The 23,207-nt window shown below is 39.8% G+C and overlaps 1 protein-coding gene across 1 annotated transcript in view; it reads right to left on the bottom strand.

The window, feature by feature from the left end:
• Positions 1-2,591: 2,591 nt before the first annotated feature.
• GUCA1C (guanylate cyclase activator 1C) overlaps positions 2,592-23,207 on the bottom strand; it is a gene marked incomplete at both ends in the record, with an annotated part of 37,872 nt that continues 17,256 nt past the window's right edge. The window contains 3 exons of the mRNA XM_082279032.1: positions 2,592-2,722; positions 5,750-5,837; positions 8,496-8,645. Coding sequence (XP_082135158.1) covers positions 2,592-2,722; positions 5,750-5,837; positions 8,496-8,645 — 369 coding nt within the window. The remainder of the gene's footprint in view (positions 2,723-5,749; positions 5,838-8,495; positions 8,646-23,207) is intronic.

The following is a 23,207-nucleotide window of genomic DNA, read 5'->3' as shown; positions in this document are numbered from 1 at the left end:
CATCGTTTTTTAATGCAACACAGAACTGGTAATTCACTTCATATAATTACAGTTACGCAGAAAAATTAGGTGAATTTAAATGGAAATAGTATTTTTAAAATACACCTATAAAAAAAAGGAGTCAGTGTACATAGATAGTAGCTACTTTTCCAAGCCTATCACTTCATTAGTTTAAAACCAAAAATCCCAAACACAGCTGTTTCCATATGCCCAATCTACTTAGATTGGACCATTTTATTTTAAGTATTGTAAATCCAGTTCTGAAGGACACCACCCTCCTAGGCTCTAAATACAAAAGCATTAGACTAAGAAAAGTGACTTTCTGAAGTCTGGATGTGAGAAAACTGACAGTGACGTATTTATGTGTCAAAGATGAATAAATACAAGAACTTAAAATTCAAAGCACCAGCAATCTCATACATAATTTTATTTTTTTTTATTAAGGACATAAAAGATTCAAATGTCAGAACTATAATGTCAGAACTGTTTATAATGTCAAGTAATGCATGTTGCATATTCTTTCTCTATTCCATTGATCAACCAGAACCTGGGATAATAATTGTAGATGATGGAGTATATTTCATGTGCAAATGGTCATGGATTTGAAGTAAATTTGGAAGAAAAACACTTTTGTATTGAAGTCTTAATAACGGTTTTGTTCAACCTGCACCAATCCTTGCACTACTTATTTTGCATAATACTAATGTTTCTAACAATAATTAGTGTGATGCCTGCAGGGCATTGTCAGGCAAGGAGAACTTAGTCTTATGATATAATATAGTAATTTGATAAAATTTGTTACAGACTTGAGAGAGAATCAATTGTGATAGAACCAGAAAGAATTACAGTTTTCCCTTTGCAGACATTTCATGCCATTCCATTTCAGCTCGTAGAATTAATCTTGTTATTTACAAAGTAACATTGTGTTGTTTTGAGCCTAGTTTCCTAAAAAAAAGAAGAATATGTGATCATGCCATCTGCAAATGCCTTCCCTGCACTCCTGGCTACCACCTTCAGAGATAATTGCAAGCCAGTTTGACAGGAGGTAGAAGTCTCAGAAAGACTCAGTTGCTGAAAGCTTTCACCCAGGTATTTGGGCAGGGCAAATAGACCTAAATTAGTCAGAGAAAGGCTGTCTGTTTTGCAGAAGTACAAGTTACCCTATACCTCTTACCTTTTGTCTCATGCAGCCATGGCAAAGAGTTCAGTAAAAACACTGTTTTGCAAAGGAGGACATACAAGTCAAAGGATGCAAATCTCTGGGAGTGCTTACAGAATGATTCGGTTTTTGCTATTCTTTGAACTTCTAACTTTGCATTACAAAGATAACAGAATTTAATTCCACCACTTTAATAAAAGGTTAATTTGAAAGAACAGTGGCTGAGCTCTGGAAAAAACATCAAAATATCACAGTATTTTAACTTACAAATGTAATAAAATCAAGAGTAGTAGAGAGCTTGTTAAGGAGGATACACATCTTTGGAATATCAAGCTAACTGAGGTGATTCCCAGAGAACTTAACCCAACTTTGAGTACTGATTAGAGCAAATGTTAGGTTAATACAAAGCAGGCTTTGTTCTTAATTCATGTGGATAGAACCAAGTCCTACCCAAAAGCTTGTGTCCACACTTTAGATAGAAGGTTAAAGAACACATTATTAAAAGAAAAAAATTATTAACTTTGTGTCTTCTAGAAAAGTTGCAGTTTGTGTTATATTCATTATTCTATTGATTAATCTGAACAGAAGAGAATGTGCTGGTTTCAGTTTGGATAGTGGTAATTTTCTTCATAGTAGCTGGTGTGAGGCTGTGTTTTGGATTTGTAACCAAAACAATATTGCTAAAACCAAGAAGTTTTCATTACTGCTGAGAAGCACTTGCACAGTGACAAGACCTTTTCTGCCTCTCACCCCACCCCACACCGAGTGGGCTGGACATGCACAAGGAGTTGTGAGGGGACAGAGCCAGGACAGCTGACCCGAAGTGACCACAGGGATATCCCATACTATGTGGAGTCACGCTCTGCTGTGTGAGAAGAAGGAGGGGAGGGGATGTTCAAAGTGATGGCATTTGTCTTCTCAAGTCACCCTTATGCTTGATGGATCCGTGCTTTCCATGGAGATGGCTGAACATCTGCCTGCCTGTGGGAAATGGTGAATTAATTCCTTGCTCTGCTTTTCTTGCGTGCCTCTTCTTTCTGTATTAAACTGTCTTTATCTCAGCCCACAAGTTATCTCACTTTCACTCTTCCAATTCTCTTCCAAATCCCACTAGAGTGGAGTGAGTGAGCACCTAGCCAGGGTTTGACCACAACATGTTCACAGAGCCCAATTGAGTTACTTTTACTGCATCAAATACTTTTTCTATTATATGCAGGCAAAGTTGTTTTTTTTCCCCTGTGTCTGCCACAGTCATTAGCAAGGGAAAGAATAAAGAAAATAAAAGGAGATATATGAAAAGTGAAAACTGTTACTCCTGGAGAAGGCTGCTCAGTATTGCCTGGGCAGGCTTTGACAACATCAAGCTCTCTGAATAGATCAAATATTTCTTCTTGAAATGATGACACAGAGACCACCTCCATGACTGGATCCTTCAGACGCTGTTTCTCCTCCCGTTCTGTATGACTTTGAGTACGTTGGAAAGGTCAAAACTTTTCGTAATCAATTCCATTAGGTCCTCATCTCTTTCCACACCATTGATAAATTCTTCTAAAGTCAGCTCCCCTAAAAGAAAGTCAGATACTCCTTAGAAACTGAGAAACCAAGCAATCTCTCTAGCCAACACAAGACCATTCATGGGGGATTGAATCCCTTATGAAAGTTGCTGATAGGCAAATGCAGGTAGAGTATTTGCTAATGTTTTCTCACTTTGCATCAGTCAGGTCCTAGAACTCAGACTCACTTGTTTTTCTGTTAAAACAGGTCAAACACAGCTTTCAGTGAAGTCTGAGACAATTATAAGTGCTCATGAATGTGTGCAAAGGGGCACTAATGAAGCCTGTACCAGGGCTGAATTTAGATGTACTGGCCACTTCTCTCTGAGCTAACTGGAATTTATCTTAGAGCTGGTTTTAACAGAGATTAGGGTGTGCTTTGCTAAGGATTACTGGGCATAGTCCCTGTGTTGACTAGTAGGATTATTTAGAGCCATGATCAGATGTAGCAAAAAAAAAAAAAAAAAAAAGAAAAAAGAAAAAAGAAAAAAGAAAAAAAAATCAGCTAAGTGGCTTGATAGATAAATTCTTCCAAGGAAGTGAAATGGCCATTTAGAGTGTGATTTTTTGGGCTCATATCAAAATCAGCTAATAACTTGGTAGTTCCAAGATAACAATAAAATCTCTTTCATTGAAGAGTAGGGATATTGTTTAGTGTTATTCCTGCTCTTTTCCCTGTCAGCAAAGCCAGTTCTAGGCATGTGTCTGTTTGCATAGTACACAGAAATGTACACAACTCTCTTTCTAGGGGTTATTCCAGTGATGCTGCTTTGAGAAGAGAAATAAAACTTGGTTTAATAAGAAGAGCCAGATTCTTTCTTCTGAGAATGGTTTAAAGTTTCTTATTAAATTCACAACAATGAATGATTTCTCAGTAAAGTAAGAAATTACAAGGGCCAGGCAAAGAGGAAAATAGCTGGATGAGTTAGGGCCCCAGGGTGCAGGGGAGCAGCAATTCAAGTCTGTCTGCTGAATGCCTAGCTGGCTGACTTTTGGCTGTTTTCAGATGTAAGTACTCCTTGTAGGGGTTTTTTTGTGTCTTGGTTTTTGTCCATGGCAGCCTTGGAAACTTATCTGATATGAAAAAGGAAAATTATCAGCATTCAAAAAATGTGAAAACCACTTTCCTAGCAATGGTCAGTAAAGGTTACTTTCTGTTTAGTCACATATGTCCTTGCTGCACTGGTGACAGGCTCATATAAAGAGGAAGGTCATCATTTGACAGAAGTTCTGGTTCTCAGGCTTCACTGAAAGTACTAAGACCCTCTCCAGGAGCTTGCCTACAGAGCCCTGAGGAAGTTTGTACTTCTTTTTTCAATAACAGTGGCCTTAAATAATCATTCCACAAGCACAGACAGAACAAGCCATCTCTGTACACTTGCATGCATCATCCTGCTTTGGCACTCATCCACTCACTTCCTCTGAACTCTCCTCCTATCCCAGGCACTCCTCTTAGTTCCCCTCTCCTTCCCTTTGTATTGCCTTTGATACAGGTCTTTGGGTGGATGAGGTTCCTGGACTCATCATGTGGACATGCTGCACCATTTTCCTGCTCATTCAGGTCAACTGGTTATGGATTCCCTCCTCTTGATCTCAAGCTGTACATTTTGAAGTACCAATAGCCATCTGCAGGCATACAAACCACACTGCAGTTGCCAGATGTTTGTTACACTGCAGGCCCAGACTCACTGCTGCTGTGATGGGCCGCAGATTTCTGTGAGATAATGAAAATAAATTGCAAAACAAACAGGAGATTGTTTGAAGAATTGTTCTTTACAACCCATGGGATTATTTATTGTATATTAATGTAAGGAATGACTTTGCAATTTATTTGTCTGTTTGCACTTTTCTTTAGTAAGCTACAGGGAGGTAGCATAGTTGAAGCTAGACTTGGTAAAACTTGGCCCATTCCTCAGGCTGAGCTAGTCCTGTTGCTTTCCAGCAATTTAAAAAACTAAGAAACTATGGGAAACAGTTTGAAAGGGAACTACTGTGAAGATAATCCTGAATATGTCATGTTCTGGCTTTCCCTTGCTAAAATATATGACACAAAAGTTATTTTTTCAGCTGATGGTCTAGCTCAGATACAATTATTACTTGCAGTAAATGTATGGCCAAAACAGTGAATAATCATAGAATTTGGGCTAGATTTTGACTTTGTTATTTGGACTCCTTTCATAATTTGTCTTCACCCAAAGACTGGGCCAAGGAGGTGGGTCAAAAACATCCTCCACTAGTGCATCCTCCACATGCGTCACAAGACCACTGTTCATACTCTGATTATATATAGAAAACAACTTTTTAAAAGAGTAACCTCAATATACTAAATAAGACCATAAAAATGCCCCTCCCTCTGCCAAACTGCCGAAAATTCCTGTCTGTGACCTGACTTCACTCTGTTTTGCTTTCCGAATGTTCCTATTTATCAATGATCACAGCAATTGGTGTAAAACATAGTTGCCGGTGGAAGGAGGATCTTCATGATTGGAAGTATGCGGGGGCACATTCATGTGCAACAAGTTTTCAATTGGAAACAACTCTGAAGCAGTGAAATGAAGTTTTAGTTTCCAAATGCAAGTCCAGTTGGCTTAATGTAGTATCTTGAGGAAAAAGCAGGAGCATGTGTCTTAGCATGTGTTGACGGTCAGCCCTCAAGGAATATCCAATATGCTGACCAATCTTTAGAACATGCTGGAGCATATGCAACCATGCATCTTATGTGTTTTCTTAAATTATTTTAAGTAGATTTATACCAACACAAATATATTACACCCCCACCACCAATCATGCTTTCATTTTGCTGTGCAAACAGAGAACTGGCATTTTGGATGAGCAGTGCAAGACCTCTGTTTTAGCCCTTACTGCATGTGATTCCTATGTCAGTTGATTTACACTCCACTGTAAAGCTGAAGTAATAGGGCAAAGAAGAACAGATTCAGACTTTCAGTTATCTGAACCAGTCAGTCCTTCAGTTGTGTCTTCAAATCCTTTCTTGCAGAGGAGTCCCTGCCAATGCCAACAGAACCTAGGTCCTTACCGTCATTGTTCACATCTATCTTCTGAAATATCATGTTTGTGAACTCTTCAGCAGTCATGTTGGTGTAGCCATTAATAGCCTGGATAGCCTGAGAGCGGAAACACAGGAAGTTCTTTCAGAGTTTTTTCCATCAAGTTGTGAAAACAATACACTGGCAGCAGCACTACTTGAAATGCAACTCTTTAGTTCACCGACCCTTTCAAAAAATCACTAAATAAACAGCTATTTCAAGTAAATCTTCAGTAATGAGGATTGGAAATTTAATTAACATAACACAGCCTGGAGATTACAGAATAATTTGCATATCTCTGAAGGTCTGAAGAACCATGTGGCATCACTGCTCTGTAATACACTTTAGATTCCACACCAGCATTTTATCTGGCCCTAGAGAGTTCTTTGCCTTCAGAGAGTGCCCTATGGTCTGTGTGATTTAAATGCAGTATTGTTTTTCCCAGCTGAAAGCACATGCAGAGAAAGCCAAAGTCATTTCTCTGTTAAGACATGTTTAACTTAGTCATTACAAATAAAGTCAAACCAGCAGTCCTGGAAGTTGAAAGAGTTTACTTGTCCTCCAGAGAAGTTAAGAAAACCAGAAGAATGCCCTCTGCTTTTTTTTTTTTTTTTGGTGGCGAAAGGATTCAATATTTGTAGTAAAGGTATAAATGTATGTTTGTGCAAAATTGTATCCCATTGCCTGGGAAAATATGTGTATGTATAAACATGCATATACATTATATAAAGGGCACACTAGAGAATTTGTTTTTCTTCACTTGAATTATCTTGAGGTGAACTGTGTTGTGTAAGATGTGCCACTTGTTTCTTTTGGTGTCTCTTTCCTAATATTATATTAGACCTCATTATATTTTAAAACAATGTAAAGCATACCTATTCAGCACTGATGTGAAATTCTTGATCGTCACTGTCTTTATTTTGCTTTTCAGCTTTTCATAAAAGTAACCTTAATACACCAAATAAGACCATAAAAATGCCCCCCCCACCAATGCCCAGAATTCTTATCTGTTTCAAAAAGCAGCAAGAATTTTATAAAAATAGTTACATAAACTTTTTTCTATTACTAATTTGTACTTTAGGTACTTTTGGTGTTTTATATGTCTGACCGTCCTGCAGTCTTCAGTAGAAAGTTGTAGCCCTTCCACAGTTAAATTTTTTGCAGTGCTAAGAGTAAAGCAACACTGAAGTATTTGAGTCACTGACTACCACGGAATCCCCTTAAATAGTAAAATACTGGGCACTGAAAGGGTGTATAGTTGTCTGGAAGGAGTTCTGATGATTGATAGTGATATGCTGGTCCATAGTGCGCATAGCTGTAGAGACAGATTTAATTTTAATAGGACTTCTGTGTTTCTAAATTAATGTCTCAGATATGACACATCTTTTTGGACAAGCCCTTGTTTACTGATGCTTATTATAAGCTGGGCACCCCCTAATGGCTGCAAGCCCGTTTGTTCTCTTTTAGAGCCCACCATTTTTAATCTAGTCTAGGTCAATGACTTAGGCAGGCTTAAGTTAAAGTTCTTATGCTCCAAAAGAGATGAAAACACACAGAGTTTTAAACTGGTTTTAAAACCAGATAAGTTGAAAAATAAATATTCTTTACATTGAAAGGATTTTAATTTTAATTCTCATTTTGGATAAAGCCCCAGACAAAACATAGTTGATTCATTGGCTCTGGGTGAAAATTAATGAAGAATAGCTGTGAAAGAAAGATTTCATTAGTCTCAAAGGAGAAATCTGGAAGATTCAATCTCTCCTTCTACCTGTAGAAAGCTGCTCTTTAGGTAATAGCTTTATTTGTTTGACCCGGTAGCTCCAGTTCTTTTTAGTTTTGGCAGCAGCTGTTTAAAGTCTCTGACTGTGACTGGCTTGGCACCAGCAGTAATGCAGAATCCAGGAAAAGTACATTCCTTATTTGTTATGACATCAAAACTCTATTTAGGTCTGATGCTCCCTGCAGCAAAACTTTGATCTGTAGTGAGTCCTGTACATTTAGGGAGCAGTACTGAGTCATGTATACTTGTAAGGAGCCCTAACATACCTCTTGGATGAAAGCAGCTAACGAAGAGCACGTTATTTCATTAGAGAAAGCTGAAAATTATGAAGATCGTTTTAAAGAAAGAATTGCACTTCTTTGGTTTTATGGGTTTGAAGGGGACCCATTTTCTGCAAAATTTTGAAAGTCTTTTTATCCAAATGTCACTGCATGATTTAATAGTAAAATTATATTCCCATGATTTCATTTTAAAACAGGGGTCATGGTATTTGTAGTAAACAAATCTAAAAGCCTTCAAAAAAGTTAAAATATCATAATATTTTGATGACATCTATATTTTTCTTGCTGCAAGTTCAGTTTGAGAAGCCAGTTTTCCACAATAGACTGGCACATATACTTGTAACCATCTGTTTTATTCATCATGCTGTTACAGTTCTACCCTGCCTCATAGTATAGTTTATCACAGAAATGTCTCTACTGTTTCAGCAGTATTTCACTTTCAGTAAAGTATTTTATCTGTAGAGCCGTGGTTTAAAGTAAAATACTATTTAGATGTGTTCAATAAGGAAGAAACTAATGTCAGGACTGTCACTACTAGCCACTGTTAATTCTGGTTTTACAACTGTAAAACAACAGATAAAGTACAGACAATCCATTTACAGCACATGATGAACCACTGTTTCAGGAGCAATGCACTATATCAAATGCTCTTGCTATTGGTCATAACTTGCTTACCCTGAATATGCTTAATAGTTCCTTTTTGTCAATGCATCCGTTTCCATCAGCATCGTACAGCTTGAAATACCATTTCAATTTTTGGTCAATTTTCCCTCGTATAACCAAATTTATTGCAGCTATGAACTCCAAGAAGTCTATAAATCCATCCTAAGAGAGAGAGAAGGAGAGAAAAAACCACACCTATTTAACAACATTGGTATTCTGTTCTTTCTGGCAATTGCACAGAAACAGGTCATCAAATTCCCTACAATACACATTGATTTATGAAGCACCTTAGCATAGAAATCTCCTGTAGTATTAAAAAAGGATAAAAGGGTGCACTCAACTGGAAGAACTTTAGGAAGAGGTGTTAGGAAAGACATTTTTGTTCTCCCCTGAAATCTGGAGGTAGTGAAGGTGAAGGGCAAATCTGTTCCGAGCAATTGTTATTGACAGTTCTTAAGAGGAAAAGAAACATTTTGTGGCAGACTGCCATGTGAAAAAGAGGAGTCTGAGATATCTGATTTGGTACTAATGAGATATCTACAGTGGAGTTGTTTACATCTATACTGCAGAACTGTGAATGATTTCCAGTGCCACAGAACTGGTCCATATGAGACATCATGTAGTATGATATAATTCATATGAGACATCATGTAGTAAGTGTTTTAAAATTGTAACCAATACTCTGGCATGAACCCTAAGTACTGTGGTTTATCCAAATAAACGTCAAGTCTCTCTGATGAACATTTTGCATGGGATATAAAGCCTTCAAATCATAAACTAGTCTCTAAATATTGAGGATTAGGGATATTCACCGGGAGAGAGCATTTTGGATTTATTTAATTCATTATTTTCTGACTCCTTCACTCAAGCTACTGATAGAAGCCTGTCAAGGACAGACCTCCATAGTCAGGTTCTTCTGTTTCTGTAAAAATGTGCTTAGGATGGAAGAAATAGTTGCTGAATTTGGAGAATACTTGCTCCAACTGTTTCTCATGTGCATACAAAAAGAATTAACAGCTGGTAAATTTAGTCTTGTGAACTTTACGTTGGTCAGAATCCAATTGCTTGGAAAACCTTGGAAAGACTGTTGTCAGTTTCAGATGGCCTTTGACTGAAAAGAGAAGGTTGGATGAGTATCCAGTAGGTTTAGCATGTTAGTTTTATTGTCATATATCAACACACATCTTGCCAGTTGAGGTTTACAACCAGCAGGCATTAATCAGTCCTCAATATTGTACTTAAGGAAAAGAAGACCTGTCAGGATGCGGTTTGACTCATTGCCAAAATCAGAATCCTGAAATCACTTAGGTTGGAAAAGACCCTTAAGGTCATCAGGCCCAACACTTAACCCACAACTGCCAAGTCCATCACTAAACTGTGTCCGTAAGTGCCACACCTTACATGTCTTTTGAAGACATCCAGGCACTACCAGTATATTTTTGTGACAAGGAACCAAACATGTGAGCATGCAAAGAATGACGACAAACAGGAATTTATAAGGGCTAGAATATACTGAATTTGAGAGCTCTGCTGACCAACCTTCCATTGAAAAAAACCCAAAATGCCTAAAACCATCCCCACACATCTACCTGCCTAGATTCAGTCACGGCAGTTTGTGGAAGTGAATGTGGGTTCTCAAAGACTGAATATATAATTTTAAATAGGGGTCTGTCCTCTTGTTTTTCTTTTCTTCATTCTCTTTTTATATTCCTCACGACTGTGCCCTCATGATGCTGATCTGGGTCAGAGCTCTTGGGAGCCCCTTGTAGTGCTTGTTTTGATTTCTGTGCAAGGCTGATCAGCAGAGTGGCACCTAAGAGATAAATCCAATGTATTCAAACACACTGGGTTCAGCGTTCATCCAGAAATGGTGTGTGCATAACTTGTGCAGACTGATCATTGCTTCACAGACCCTCTGCAGGTTCTCCGGTGGTTGCTTGTTTTACTCAAATTGCAGTCACAAGCAAATGCAGCAAAGACACCATTCAACCACTGTTTAAGTGAAATTTGACAGTAACTACATATAATTTTCAAACAAAATTAGGCCCAGTATTAAAAGCAGATACTTAACCAAAAATGACATATTGTGCACCACAAACATAATCTTTGTTTTGGCACACTGGCATAAATTTCCATTTTGCAAGTATTATTTCAAGAAGGATCTCATAAAGTATTTTGCTGGAGGGCAAAATGTATTTTGCTGATTACATTTCCATCATCTGATTTGATAACTCTATTAAGAATGTAGTTAAATGCATTTCACATTGCTGCTTTTTTACTGCATTTCATACTGCTTATTGCAACTACAGATTAAATTTAGGATTGTCAGATGTCCATGGCCAGATTAATTTTCTTTTTTCTCCCTTACATTTCACTTGGGATTTTGGAAAATATTATTTTGTTTGCTTTCTTTCTACATCTTGGTGTCACTATGGTTGCTCTGACAAAACATCAGAAGTTTGGACAATGTAATAACCAGCCTAATGTGTTTGGGTATGTAATTCTGATCTGGTGGATTATATGGCCTATCCCAAACAGGAAAGGACCGAAGGCCAGGGCCAAAAAAAGCTTGCACCTCTGAAAAACACCTGGGAGAAATTGTGATTGTCAGGAAAGCCCTTGCCACTTTCTGCAGTCGTGCAAAAACTACTGGTGATAGGGTAGCCAGCAGCCAGTTTCTATTTCTCAGGAACAGAAATACTGAGAAGGTAGACATGTTTGTCTACTTGATGTGGAACCAGAAGCATTTCATAAAAGCATTGATGAGAAATGTACTGTTTTCCTTTCTACACCAAAAAACATACATTGTAGGTAAAAAAGAAAACATTAATGGAATGCAGAATGCTACAGGGATCTTGTTGCACATACACAGAATTTTCTGAGATAAATAGAAATACTGCACTTTTTATAGTAGCATCTCAAAACACTACATTAAACAATGAAAAACATCATAACAGTAACCTGTGAAGATCATCCTGTGGTTCTGTGAGTACAACAAATAATGCAATAAATGTGTTATGATGTTATTAAAAGAATACTGCTGTGCTGATTTACCCATCTGCTGCTCTATAATCATTCTCAATACAAGTATCTAGGTAGGTCTTTATGTGTCTCTGGGCTCTGTAAAACACCTCTCTGCAGCATGCACAGTAACGTATCTGTTGTCTGTTAGGAAGTCATTAATTCACAAACAGAGGACTACCAGAAGAATAATAAAATAAATTTTTTAAAAATGCCTAACAACATAATAAGCAGAGCTGATTACCAGTGGTGGAAGATATAAATTATTTACTTTCGTTGTTTTACTCTGTAATTGTCAAAAGGCATATCTGTAATATTTCTATTAAATGGAATTAATGCCAATGAAACCTGCTTATTCATCAGCTTAGGATACAGGACAAATTTGGGTGATGGACAGATTGTTCTGTGTGAAGGTTTCTTTTCCATGTCTGTATGGTGCTGGCTCTGCCTTTCTTGTCTGCAGCACATTGCCATGGGCACCTGTAGGGATGGTGAAGTCCTGTACCCTCCCCTGCCCAAGTGAACAGAGGCACATGAAGTCAGTTCACAGGGTACCCTTCTGGATATGGTGTGAAACAGAGGGATAGAAATCTCCCAATGTAGTTATGAGGAGTGGGCTGGAGAGATACCAAAAAAATGGATTCAAAATTTCTTTTACATGCCCCATACTCATCTGTACTTTTATAGATAGTAGGCTTAATAAAAAAGTATTTTTAAAAAATGTATTTTTATTCTTTTAACAGCTTGTCTGAATGAACTAGAAGCTTAAGGACACATTAGGGGCATGCATCTGTTTGTGCCCTTTGATGTTGTGCTTTTGTAACTTGTTTTTGCCTTCGCTGATGAGTGATTTTTTTAAGTCACTTGCAACAGATTGATTCACACAACAAAGACAAAAGGAGGCTCCAAAATTGGAAGGAGAGCTTGATGATGGTATGAAATTGGTCCTCAGGGCACTACCAACTGTGACTGTCTAGGGCCCAGAGCCCATTTCAGTTTTTCACTAGCTACTGGATCTCCTGAGGAAAAAGGAATTTATTTTTGTCTTTTTCTGAGAGGTTTTTACTTCAGGCTGTCAGTCTACGTGCCTTTGCTGCAGGCTGCTCACCATTATTTGGTGAGGACAGAATGTGTGTCCCCTGGGGCAAAGCTGGGCAATGAGGGATTGCCACATTATACAACGCCATTAATACCCCAGCCATGGAGCTGTAGGAGGGCATTACCCTTTGGCTCCCAGAACAGCACTGCTAATCTTCACAGATCCTTAAAAACCTCTTAGGACTTCAAAATATAGAGATTTTTAAAAAGCGACTTGTCAGCTATGAATACACACCTGATCTGAAACAGCACGGTTATCCAAGGTTGTGCCAGGGTGATCTGAACTTGGTGTTTTGGCTGCCTAACTCTTCCCTGAGAGTGATTTCCTGGCACTGACAATGCTACAGGGATAGTGAGCCATCTCCCACCACACACTGTGGCCACGCATGTGGAAAGGGACAGTTTCTGTCCCTGAAAAACCCTATGGTGAGTGAACTCATTGTCTTACTTGGACCACTGTGGGCTCTACCAGGAGTCTATACACAATAAACAGTGTCTTGTTTCCAAAATTTGCTCCTGAAAAATCTCTAAACTATCTGACAGCAGAGGAATCACTCAAATTATTTGTCGGGATTAATGTGTGAAAACATAGATGGTCCAGGTATTTCAAACCTAGGGCTTAGGTCATTAAGCCACCTCCCTTCCCAACCTCCTGTCTTTCAGAATAATCCTTAAACCTCTTAAGGCAGGGGAGGAGGCATGGGTCGAACAGCTCAGAATAACTGAGAAATTTATATCTAATCCTGTGTGCTTCTTTCTTTCTCTCTGGCCTTGATTTCAAATATAGCACTGCTTTATCTGCCCTCAGAAGCCTAAAGGAGGATTCAATTCACTCCATTTAATCTTCCCCCATTTCATGGAATCAGAGAATAATAGAATCATGTAGGTTGGAAAAGGCCTCAAAGATCATCACGTCCAACCATCCTTGGTTTGTTTTTGCTTCTGAGTACTTTCAGCTGTTCCTCAAAGGTTGCATATGCATTATTGAAGAAATAAAGAGCTACTTGTAACTCTGTTATTTTGATACATCCTAGGATCCAATATTAGAGTTTGGGCTTGGACAGAGCTCCAGATACCCTGCAGGCTACAGCCCGACTCACAAGTTTCGTAAGTAAACAGAGCTGGCATTTGTCATGGGGCAGGGGAGACCTCAGCAAGCAAAGATTATTAAGTAAGGATGAAGAACAAAGCAGGGAATTAGGAGCTGCAGATTGTTAAGGGGTTTTGTAATCATTGCGTTCTCACTGTTACATAAAGAGATGAGGCTGTATTGACCAGATTGTTACACAAGGTTCTGCTTTGCCCAGATGAAGAGGATCTGCGAGGTTTGGGGATTTAGAAATTACCAGGACCTTTGTGTTGGAGGAGTTGGAAATGCAGAGCCAGCTATGTGTCCCGGCTCTCAGACTTGTAGGCTACCCTGGTAAAACCTGGTGAAATCCAAAATATTAAGATGATGACCAATTTTATTTCTTTAAAGTTAACAACTACCCCCTAACTCCCTGCCATCGTTGACAATTTTCTTTCAAGATTACTGCAGAAGACAGGGAAGTCACCAAGGCATCAGGCTGGCCCCTCTACGCAGGAAGGCTGTACTGAAAAGACCTAGCCTTCTGCCCTCTGCCATCCTCTCCTGGATGCTGGGGTTTACCTTTCTGCACTTCTAATTTTGAGCCTTTGCCTGTGCTTTTAGGATCATCTTTCTCAACTTAAAGCAGTAGGCAAGAAGGAAAAATACTAAACACACAGCCATGACAACATAACACATTTTCCAGCAAATTCCTTGCTGATAATTCTAGCAAAATTATCTTGTTTGACAAATCCAAAACCGTAGCAGGACAAACCTCCAGGAAAAGTTGGCTTGGTTGGAAAGACAGGTGTCTGTCAAGGAAGGCAGGAAAAAAATATGACCCACTTCCGTCTGAATTATTATAACTTCAAAATTACGGGGCTTTCAGGCAGATATATGGGAAAAGGAAGAAGAGTTCTTTACTAGTACATATATGTATAACAAGGCAAACAAACAAACAACACAACCACCGGCAGCAACAACAAACAGAACCAGGTACCCAGTGCCAGCCTCTCTCAGCTGTCGGGCCCTTTCCCCTCGGTGCAGTTCCGCTCACAGCCGGCAGGGGGCGCTGGTGGCTCCTGGCCGGGCAGGGCGGGCGCGATGGTTCCCCGCGCCTGCAGGGGGCGCTGTGGCGCGAGCTCAGACATGTCTCCCTCACGTGGTCTAAAACTTTTAGATCATAACTCAGAACTCATAACGTTAAATCCTACAGTCAAGAATTCAACTGTACTTGCATTAAGCAAGTGATGATTTTAATGATAATGTAGGTTTTTAGTTGGTAATGACACTTTGTTGTAGCATAAGTTTGTACTACCACAACAGTGTTGGCTTCAGACCCTCTGTAACTTCAGCTCCAGAATCCCAGTGGTCAACTCCAAGTCTCACCAGGCACCTTCTGCCAAAGGCTCCAGGACAGACCATTGTTCCCGGCTGCAGAGTAGAGCACGTTCTTCACCTCCAGTCCTGTCCTGACTGGGCCAAGGGCTACCACATGAGCCATCTCCTGCATGATCTGGGCGAAGGCTTGCTGCTGTTCAGGACCCCAGTGGAAATCGTTCTTGCGGGTGACAAGGTAGAGAGGGCTCACGATCTGGCTGTACTCAGGAATGTGCATCCTCCAGAAACCTATGGTGCCTAGGAAAGTTTGTGTTTCCTTTTTGCTGGTTGGTGGGAACATTATGGTGATCTTACTGATGACCTTGGTGGGAATCTGATGCCATCTGTCTTGCCACTTTACCCCCAGGAACTGGATACCTCAGGCAGGCCCCTTGATTTTGCTCTTCTTGATGGCGAAGCCGGCTTCCAGGAGAATTTAGATGATCTTCTCTCCTTTCTCAAATACTTCCGTTATCGTGTTCCTCCACACAATGATGTTGTCAATGTATTGCAGATGTTCTGGAGCCTCACCCTTTTCTAGTGCAGTCTGGATCTGTCCATGACAAATGGTGGGACTGTGCTTCCACCCCTGGGGCAGTCAATTCCAGGTGTACTGCACACCCCTCCAAGTGAAGGCAAACTGAGGCCTGCACTCCGCTGCCAGAGGAATGGAGAAAAACGCATTGGCAATGTCAATAGTGGCGTACCACTTCACTGCTTTGGGACTCCAGCTCGTACTGGAGCTCCAACATGTCCGGCACGGCAGCGCTCAGCGGTGGAGTCACTTCATTCAGGGCACGATAGTCCACAGTCAGTCTCCATTCCCCATCAGACTTGCGCACAGGCCAGATGGGGCTGTTGAAGGGTGAGTGGATCTTGCTGACCACCCCTTGGCTCTCCAGCTCACGGATCATCTTGTGGATGGGGATCACAGCATCCTGATTTGTCCGGTACTGCCGGTGGTGCACTGCCAAGATGGCAATTGGCACTCATTGCTCTTCCACCTTCAGTAGCCCAACTGCAGAAGGATTCTCTGACAGTCCAGGCAAGGTGTTCAATTGCCTAATGCCCTCTGCCTCCACAGCAGCTATTCCAAAAGCTCACCTGAGTCCTTTTGGGTCTTTGAAATAGCTGCTCCAGAGGAAATCTATGCCCAGAATACACGGGGCCTCTGGACCAGTCAGAATCAGGTGTTTCTGCCACTCCTTCCCAGTCAGGCTCACCTCAGCTTCCAACAGGGTCAACTGCTGGGACCCCCACGTCACCCCAGCGATAGAAACAGGTTCTGCCCCCACATGTCCTGATGGCATTAGGGTATACTGCGCACCAGTATCTACCAAGGCTTCATATTTTTGTGGCTCTCATGTGCCAGGCCATCAGATCCACACCGTCCAAAAGATGTGATTTTCCCATGCCTCTACCTGGCTAGAGGCAGGGCCCCTCTAGCCCGGGTTATCATTTCCTCCCCGGGCATACATACTAGAGGTTCCGTCAAGGGGATCTGACATATCTGACATTCCCTTCTGTAATACCTGGCAGCTTGGTCACGGGAGGCTGAGGCTACCTTCACTTTGGCAGAACTCCCTCGGTTAGTGTTTTCCTCCTTGACTTTGTGCACCTGTGCTGCCAGGACAGAAGTGGGTTTCCCATCCCACCTTCTCATGTCTTCCCCATGGTCCCACAGAAAGAACCACAGGTCAGCTCATGGGGTGTACCCCCTCTCCCAAGCTGGGGGATATCAGGCTCTGACGTTGGGGCCTGTGACTTGCGGTGGTGCCACACTGTTCTTCCTCGCCTCCTCCCTCACCTCCCTAATCTCCTCTTCAAACTCCTCCTTGAGGTCCTTAACCACAGCAGAGACATGGGCCTGCATCGGGCCACTGACCATACTCTCATAGTACCTGAGCCTGTTGGTGATGGAACCCACTGTCTTGTGGTTGTCCTCAGCATTAATCATTGCAATGATGGTGGTGTATTGCGATGGCCCTAGCTTTGCCAGGTTCCACGACATCTGCCCCGTGCACCTGACCTTGCTGGGGTCATTATCATGCTGTCTGTGCCTCCCAAAGAATACCTCTAATACTGCTACCTCTCTTAGCTGTTGGATCCTTTCCTCAATGGTCTTCCAGGGCATTCTATGATGGTGATCCTGCATTCTGTGTTTGTGAACAAATGTCTATCTTACACCTGTTAAAAGTCGCTCCCAGAGAGAAAGGGGGCCTAGCTCCCTCACAAATACCTGATCAATACCCGCATCCTGGGTCAGGAATCCCAAATACCTTGCCTCACCAGTATCCAGTTGCACACCTGTGCCCATAAGGTCCCAAACCCAAAGCAGCCAGGTTGTATAAGCCTCTCGCCTCCATCGCACAATGTCTTTTTGCAGATTGTGGAGACTGTCGTACGACAGGGACTCAGTGATGATTTCAGGCTCTGGCCCCCCTGCTGGTTCCCCAGGGTCCCCATCATCATTAACTGGGCGTACTGATTTGGTCTTACACTTCCTCCTCTGCACAGGAGCGACTGCTGCTGGGTGTGGGTCACTACTGGAGAATTATGTTTGGTCTAAAACTTTTAGATCATAACTCAGAACTCATAATGTTAAATCCTACAGTCAAGAATTCAACTGTACTTGCATTAAGCAAGTGATGATTTTAATGATGATGTAGGCTTTTAGTTGGTAATGACCCATTATTATAGCATAAGTCTGTAATATCACAGCAGTGTGTCCTGTGCAAACCACTAGAAAACAAAACTAAGATTATGAAATTGCACCAATAACTCTGGGAAGTACTTATAATATTACAGAATCCTTTTTTTTGGAACCAATATATACAATTGAATGCAAAAATCTGGGAGGTAGTTTAGAATGAGAAAAAAGGCATTCTTTAGTATAGTCTGTAAATAAATAGAGTAGTATTTGCAAACAGGTGAAATATTTATAGAACATGGAATTTTTTATCAGGGCACTGCACCTTTCAAAGGCACTTACGCATACTGAGAAAAATTAGGTAACTAACACTGCCTTGAACACAGCAAAGCATAATTTAACCTCCGTATTTACAGTAATCAGGGTAATTACTTTACATTTGAGATAATTTTATGCAACATTACTCCAAATTAAGGAGAAGCAAATGATTTGGCTTTGTTGCTTTTGTTGGATTGTGTCTGAAACTAATGGGAACAGGATTTTTATATGTTACCTTCAAAAAGTCCAAATATATCAGGAAGTAAGAGCTGTAGATTTTTTTTCTTCTGACAGAAGAATACTTGCTGTCTAAGACGTATCTAGAGCCTTATTTTCTTCTAGCCCTTGGTTTAGAAGCTGATTAGTTTTTTGACATACAGGCTTTTATTTCTGACTACAATGTGATCGCAATGACTGTCATAAAAATAAAATAAGTTTTCTCGGCTTTTCTTGTTGTGGAGACATTTATGAGAGTAACAAAGCCTTCAAAATCAGAAAAAAGCAAGCGTTAGACTTCTCCGGGCAAAGTAGAAGTGCTAGCTACATGTGCTGAGCCAATACAAGAACCATGGAAAAGGGATAACGTGAAATGTCCTGCCTCAATACAATATCACTTTATATGGTTCTTGGCCCCACAGTGTAATGCAGATGTTTCTGCTGCAATCTTTTTGCCTTGGCTAAGCTGGTTGGTTAGAATAGGCTAAGAAAAGTGTCCAAGGAGTCGTTTCAGGCTGAAGACATCCCTAAAGTTGTGTGTTGCTGAACTTATGTTTGCACAACTATTCAGAGACTTACGACACAAAAGAGGACTAGTTCAGGAAAGCTTGGGAAAATATTTCTCCGATTATCATCCTTACTATCTATTAACTATTTAATTCAATTTTATTGTGTCAGCTTTGGTAAAGCTTGCAAACATGTACGGATGCAGCAAATGGGCTAAGCAACTCCTTAGGCAGCCTGACAATTCATACCACAGCCGCTATTCCCAAGACTGTCAACAGAGCAAGACAGTCTGGGAAAGGAAGGCCAATTTAAGATTATATTTTCCAGGAAAGGGGACTCAGCAAAGATGTCCTGAGCCATTATAGTTAATCCCACAAGAAGTGGAAATAATTGAGATTTAGCTTCCAGGTAGTTTTTGAAGCATTGCTCTCTAGCACCCTTTTTTTTTTTTCATCCTTTAAGAACTCTTCATACCCTCTGTGATCATGTGGAAGGCAGCTAACACACCTTGCTAGGTAACAATTGCTCAGCTGGGCCCTGCTGTCTTTAACAAAATAATATCTTCACTAGAATCTCTAGACTAGTTGCTTCATAGAGATGAAAATAATATTCCTCTCTCTCTCACAATTCTTAAAGCGGAAAGAGTAGAAGGAAAAAACCAACTGAAAGTCAAATGAAGAATAAATTACAATAATCAGCAAAAGATCTCTGAAAAATATGGCATCTTTCTGTGGACATTTGTACGCTTTTCATGGAATATAAGGTGCAACCACTGCTTTAATAGAGAACTTCATGGCCAAATGAGTCTCATTTGCTTTTACTACAATACCAAAGATGTTGTACTTGGCTAACCACATTCATGTCCATATAACCAAAAGAAGATAACATCTATTTATATCCAGAATACAAAATCAGATGCTGAAAAGACTACATGAAAATTTGAATTATAAAGATACAGAAACACAGTGGGGAAGGAGCTAGGATGGGAAAAAAAGAAAAGGTGGTCTTCCTCCCAGCACTTATCAGCTTTGTTCAAAGTACAAGAAGTGAAGGGAATCAGTTACTCTTCAGGAAAAAAAGAAATGGGAAAAATAAAAAAAAAAGATTTAACTTGAGATTTAGTTTACATTGCTATGTAGTCATCCCTACATGCAACAAAGTTCTATTGAAGTAACATATTTTTGCATTTCTTGTTATCTGTTCTACATCAAACATCCTTTTAAAACTTTCTTCTTTATATTTTAAATGGATTCATTTTAAAATCTTTTTTTTATCATTCTAATCTGCATAATGATGTCAGATGAACTCTATCAAAGAACTACTTTACATTTTAAATGAAAAATACAAAGTAGAAAAATGATTAAAGGTTGACATCAGCTGGTGGCTCCTTATCTAAAGATTTCTGAAACTGCTGTGGAGTGTCTGTCTTTGTGCATCTACCAACTTTATCTCTGCATAAGAAGTGTAGTAGGAAATAGTGTTCTCTGACGTGGTCTGTCCAATGCTTTATAAATTTTAACAGAAAATCCTTGAATTTGTGTAATTTTCCTTCAGTGCCAATTCCTATTAATCTTCTTTACTCTTCACAGTAATCCTACCTTTTAAAATCCAATTTTCTTACAAAGCAACAGACACTTATTCCTGTAGCTAGTTTCAATTAATGCCAAAAGAAGCACTAAGAGAACTACAACAGCAGCATCCCATTTTCAGTACATTGCTTCACGTATGCAAATGGCTATGCAAATTTTGTCCTGCAGAGGTCATAAGAACCCAATCAATCAATCAATGTGTTTGATTTTCATTTTTAGTGATGTCAAAAGCTATCTGCAAACTAGCAGGAAATGAATGACAGTGATCTGGGTTTCTGATTTAAAGAAAGAAAATATTTTAGAATAAGTATTAAATAGTAGCAGTGATAACTGTAGAATTTTTCCTTATTTTTGCCTAGAGCAAATAACACTTCCAATGTATTATGGATACACCAGACATTATTTTTCTATTTCCATATTTCTAGATATGTTTTCTCCTTTAACATCTGTGAAACCTCGTTTTGACAGATATAACAGCACTGAAGTATGATACATAGTCTCCCTGACAACCAAATATACATCAGTATATTTGGCAACTACTGAGGTATTTTAGGTGAACATAACTATTTCCTCTCTAAAATTCATCATTAGGATGCATGAACTAGGACTGCCAGTTATGTGTGGACTGAGATGCAGGGGGAGGAAAAAAAGTAGGAAGAATTAAATGTATTTGTATGTGCTTGCAGATTTATAATTTTTGTATTACAAATAGCTTAAGGGCGAAGAAGACTGAGATAATTTTTCCGTAAGAGGGGACTCTTCAAGTCTAAGAAAGGGAATACTTAAAAAAATGAACTTGGTTGCACTTATATTTTAATAAACACATTATTTTTGGAAGTTTTCATTGGGAAGCTGTGACAAAAGATAAACCTTCCACTTATTATCCTGCCAATGTCATTATATAAGTAATGCTTACAAGTGTTAATGTATGAGTCATCAATAAAACGTTTCCTGAAATGCTACCTTCTGCAGTCCTTGTGATAATCTCAAGGAAAGTGAACTTTGCAATTACAGTTCCAAACATTCAGCATCTTTATTTTTCAATGCTGTTAAGAATGATGAAAAACAGCTTTCAAACTTCACTAGCATATTTATTTGCTTGCTTGTTTGTATGTTTAATTATTAGCAAAGCATCCCACAGCGGGCAAGGAAGGGCTGAAAATCTTCACATTATAGCCCCTGTTTTTAAGGAACTTAAAAAAATTAAAAAGATGACTCTGTTCTTGGTGTATAAGGTCATTTAATTATGAAACCACTGGTAGTCTGCACAAGATACACACTAGAAAGGGTTAGTGCTTATTTAGTATGTTCCTGAGAAGAAAGCTTTTCAGACACAGTCTTGGTCACTAACCTCGCACAGAAAGAGGCCCTGCCTGGAAATGGCCTTTGTACATTGAACAGGTGAGCTCTGTTGAGCTGGAGTCACGAATACCTGTACAGTGCTGATAGGCGTACTTGTACCTCACAGGTGTAACTTACCTTACAGGTGTATCTGTACCTTACAGATGTACCTGTACCTTACAGGTGTACCTGTACCTTACAGATGTACCTGTACCTTACAGGTGTACATTACCTCAGGTATCCCTTACTTTATAGGTGTACCCGTACCTTACAGGTGTACCTGTTACGATACAGGTGTACCTTACCTTATAGCTGTATCCATACACACATTAGCATGTCAGATAACTGAGCCCAAGAAGCCAAACAGCCACAGCACCATTGCCTCTTTGGCATGAAATGTTCTGCCTGCTGCCGGGACCAGAGGAGACCTCAATCTCCACATGGCATTAAATTGGTCTGTGAAGATGTCCCCTTCCCTGTCATACGTCCACTGGTCATAGTGACCTCCATGAGTGGGGAGCTGAACTACTTTATTATGTCCAACTTAAAGAAAGGCAGGGAATGATAAGGTTTGGTTTGCAACTGAATTCCTGTTGGTATTTATATGGATGACTTGAGTGAAATGAGTTTTGACTGGGCTTTCAATCTATCACAAATTGTCAAAAAAACCCTTACCATGCTGCTACTATTCCTTTTTATCTATTTTCAGTTTACTAGAAATTTGGGGTTTTTTACTGGAAATCCTAAGAGGAAGGAGGGTGTTTGTAACAGGCTTCAGCTGGAAGCAGCAAAGCCAATGAGAAGGTGAAATGCAATTCACAACTGTAATTACATCCCCTCACCACAGTCCCACTGGCAGCCTATGAGGTTAGTATTCCACACCTTACATGCTAGAGGTTTTAAACTGGGTACACATGAAACACAGAGGGGAAAGTCTATTTCACCTTTCAAGAGTGTTTTATCATCTGGTTATATACCTGCAACCGTGGATGTCCTCAGATTAACTCGAGGCATTAGGCTGCTATAATTGGAATTGTAGATTACTCACAGGACTAACTCTTTAGCAGAGCTTTCTGAGCAGATTCCTATTTTGAGACAACGGAAGCCTACATGTGAAAAATATATTTTATGCTTAGAAGACCGTATTAGATGACTCAAGTTTTCCATGAGTTTCTCTAGATTTAGATCAACTGTAAAGTAGTCCCTAAACTACATGGTTTTTAAAAGCTTCAGCAATAGAAATCATAACAATTTTAAACTGTAAAAGTCCACTATTAAACCATGGTTAGAGTAGGAAAAAATCAGGTCATATATCTATTAAAAGTCAGCTGGGGGAAGCATGGGAGAAGGTTCAAGTTTGCCAACCATCTAATTATAACAGCACTTCTGTATGAAGGGTACTTTTAAGAGAAAGGAAATAATTTCCATCAAGAAGTTTTGTATACTCTGCCACTCACTGGGATAATGACCCCTTTATTAGAAAGCAAAATCCAGAAACAAATGCAGTAGAAAAGGAAACAAAATTTTGATCTTCA

Source organism: Coloeus monedula (genome assembly GCF_965178545.1).
Source record: "Coloeus monedula genome assembly, chromosome: 3".
In the NCBI taxonomy this organism is placed as follows: domain Eukaryota; kingdom Metazoa; phylum Chordata; class Aves; order Passeriformes; family Corvidae; genus Coloeus; species Coloeus monedula.
Note: the sequence above shows the minus strand (reverse complement) of the source record. Positions and strands in the feature narration are given on the sequence as shown.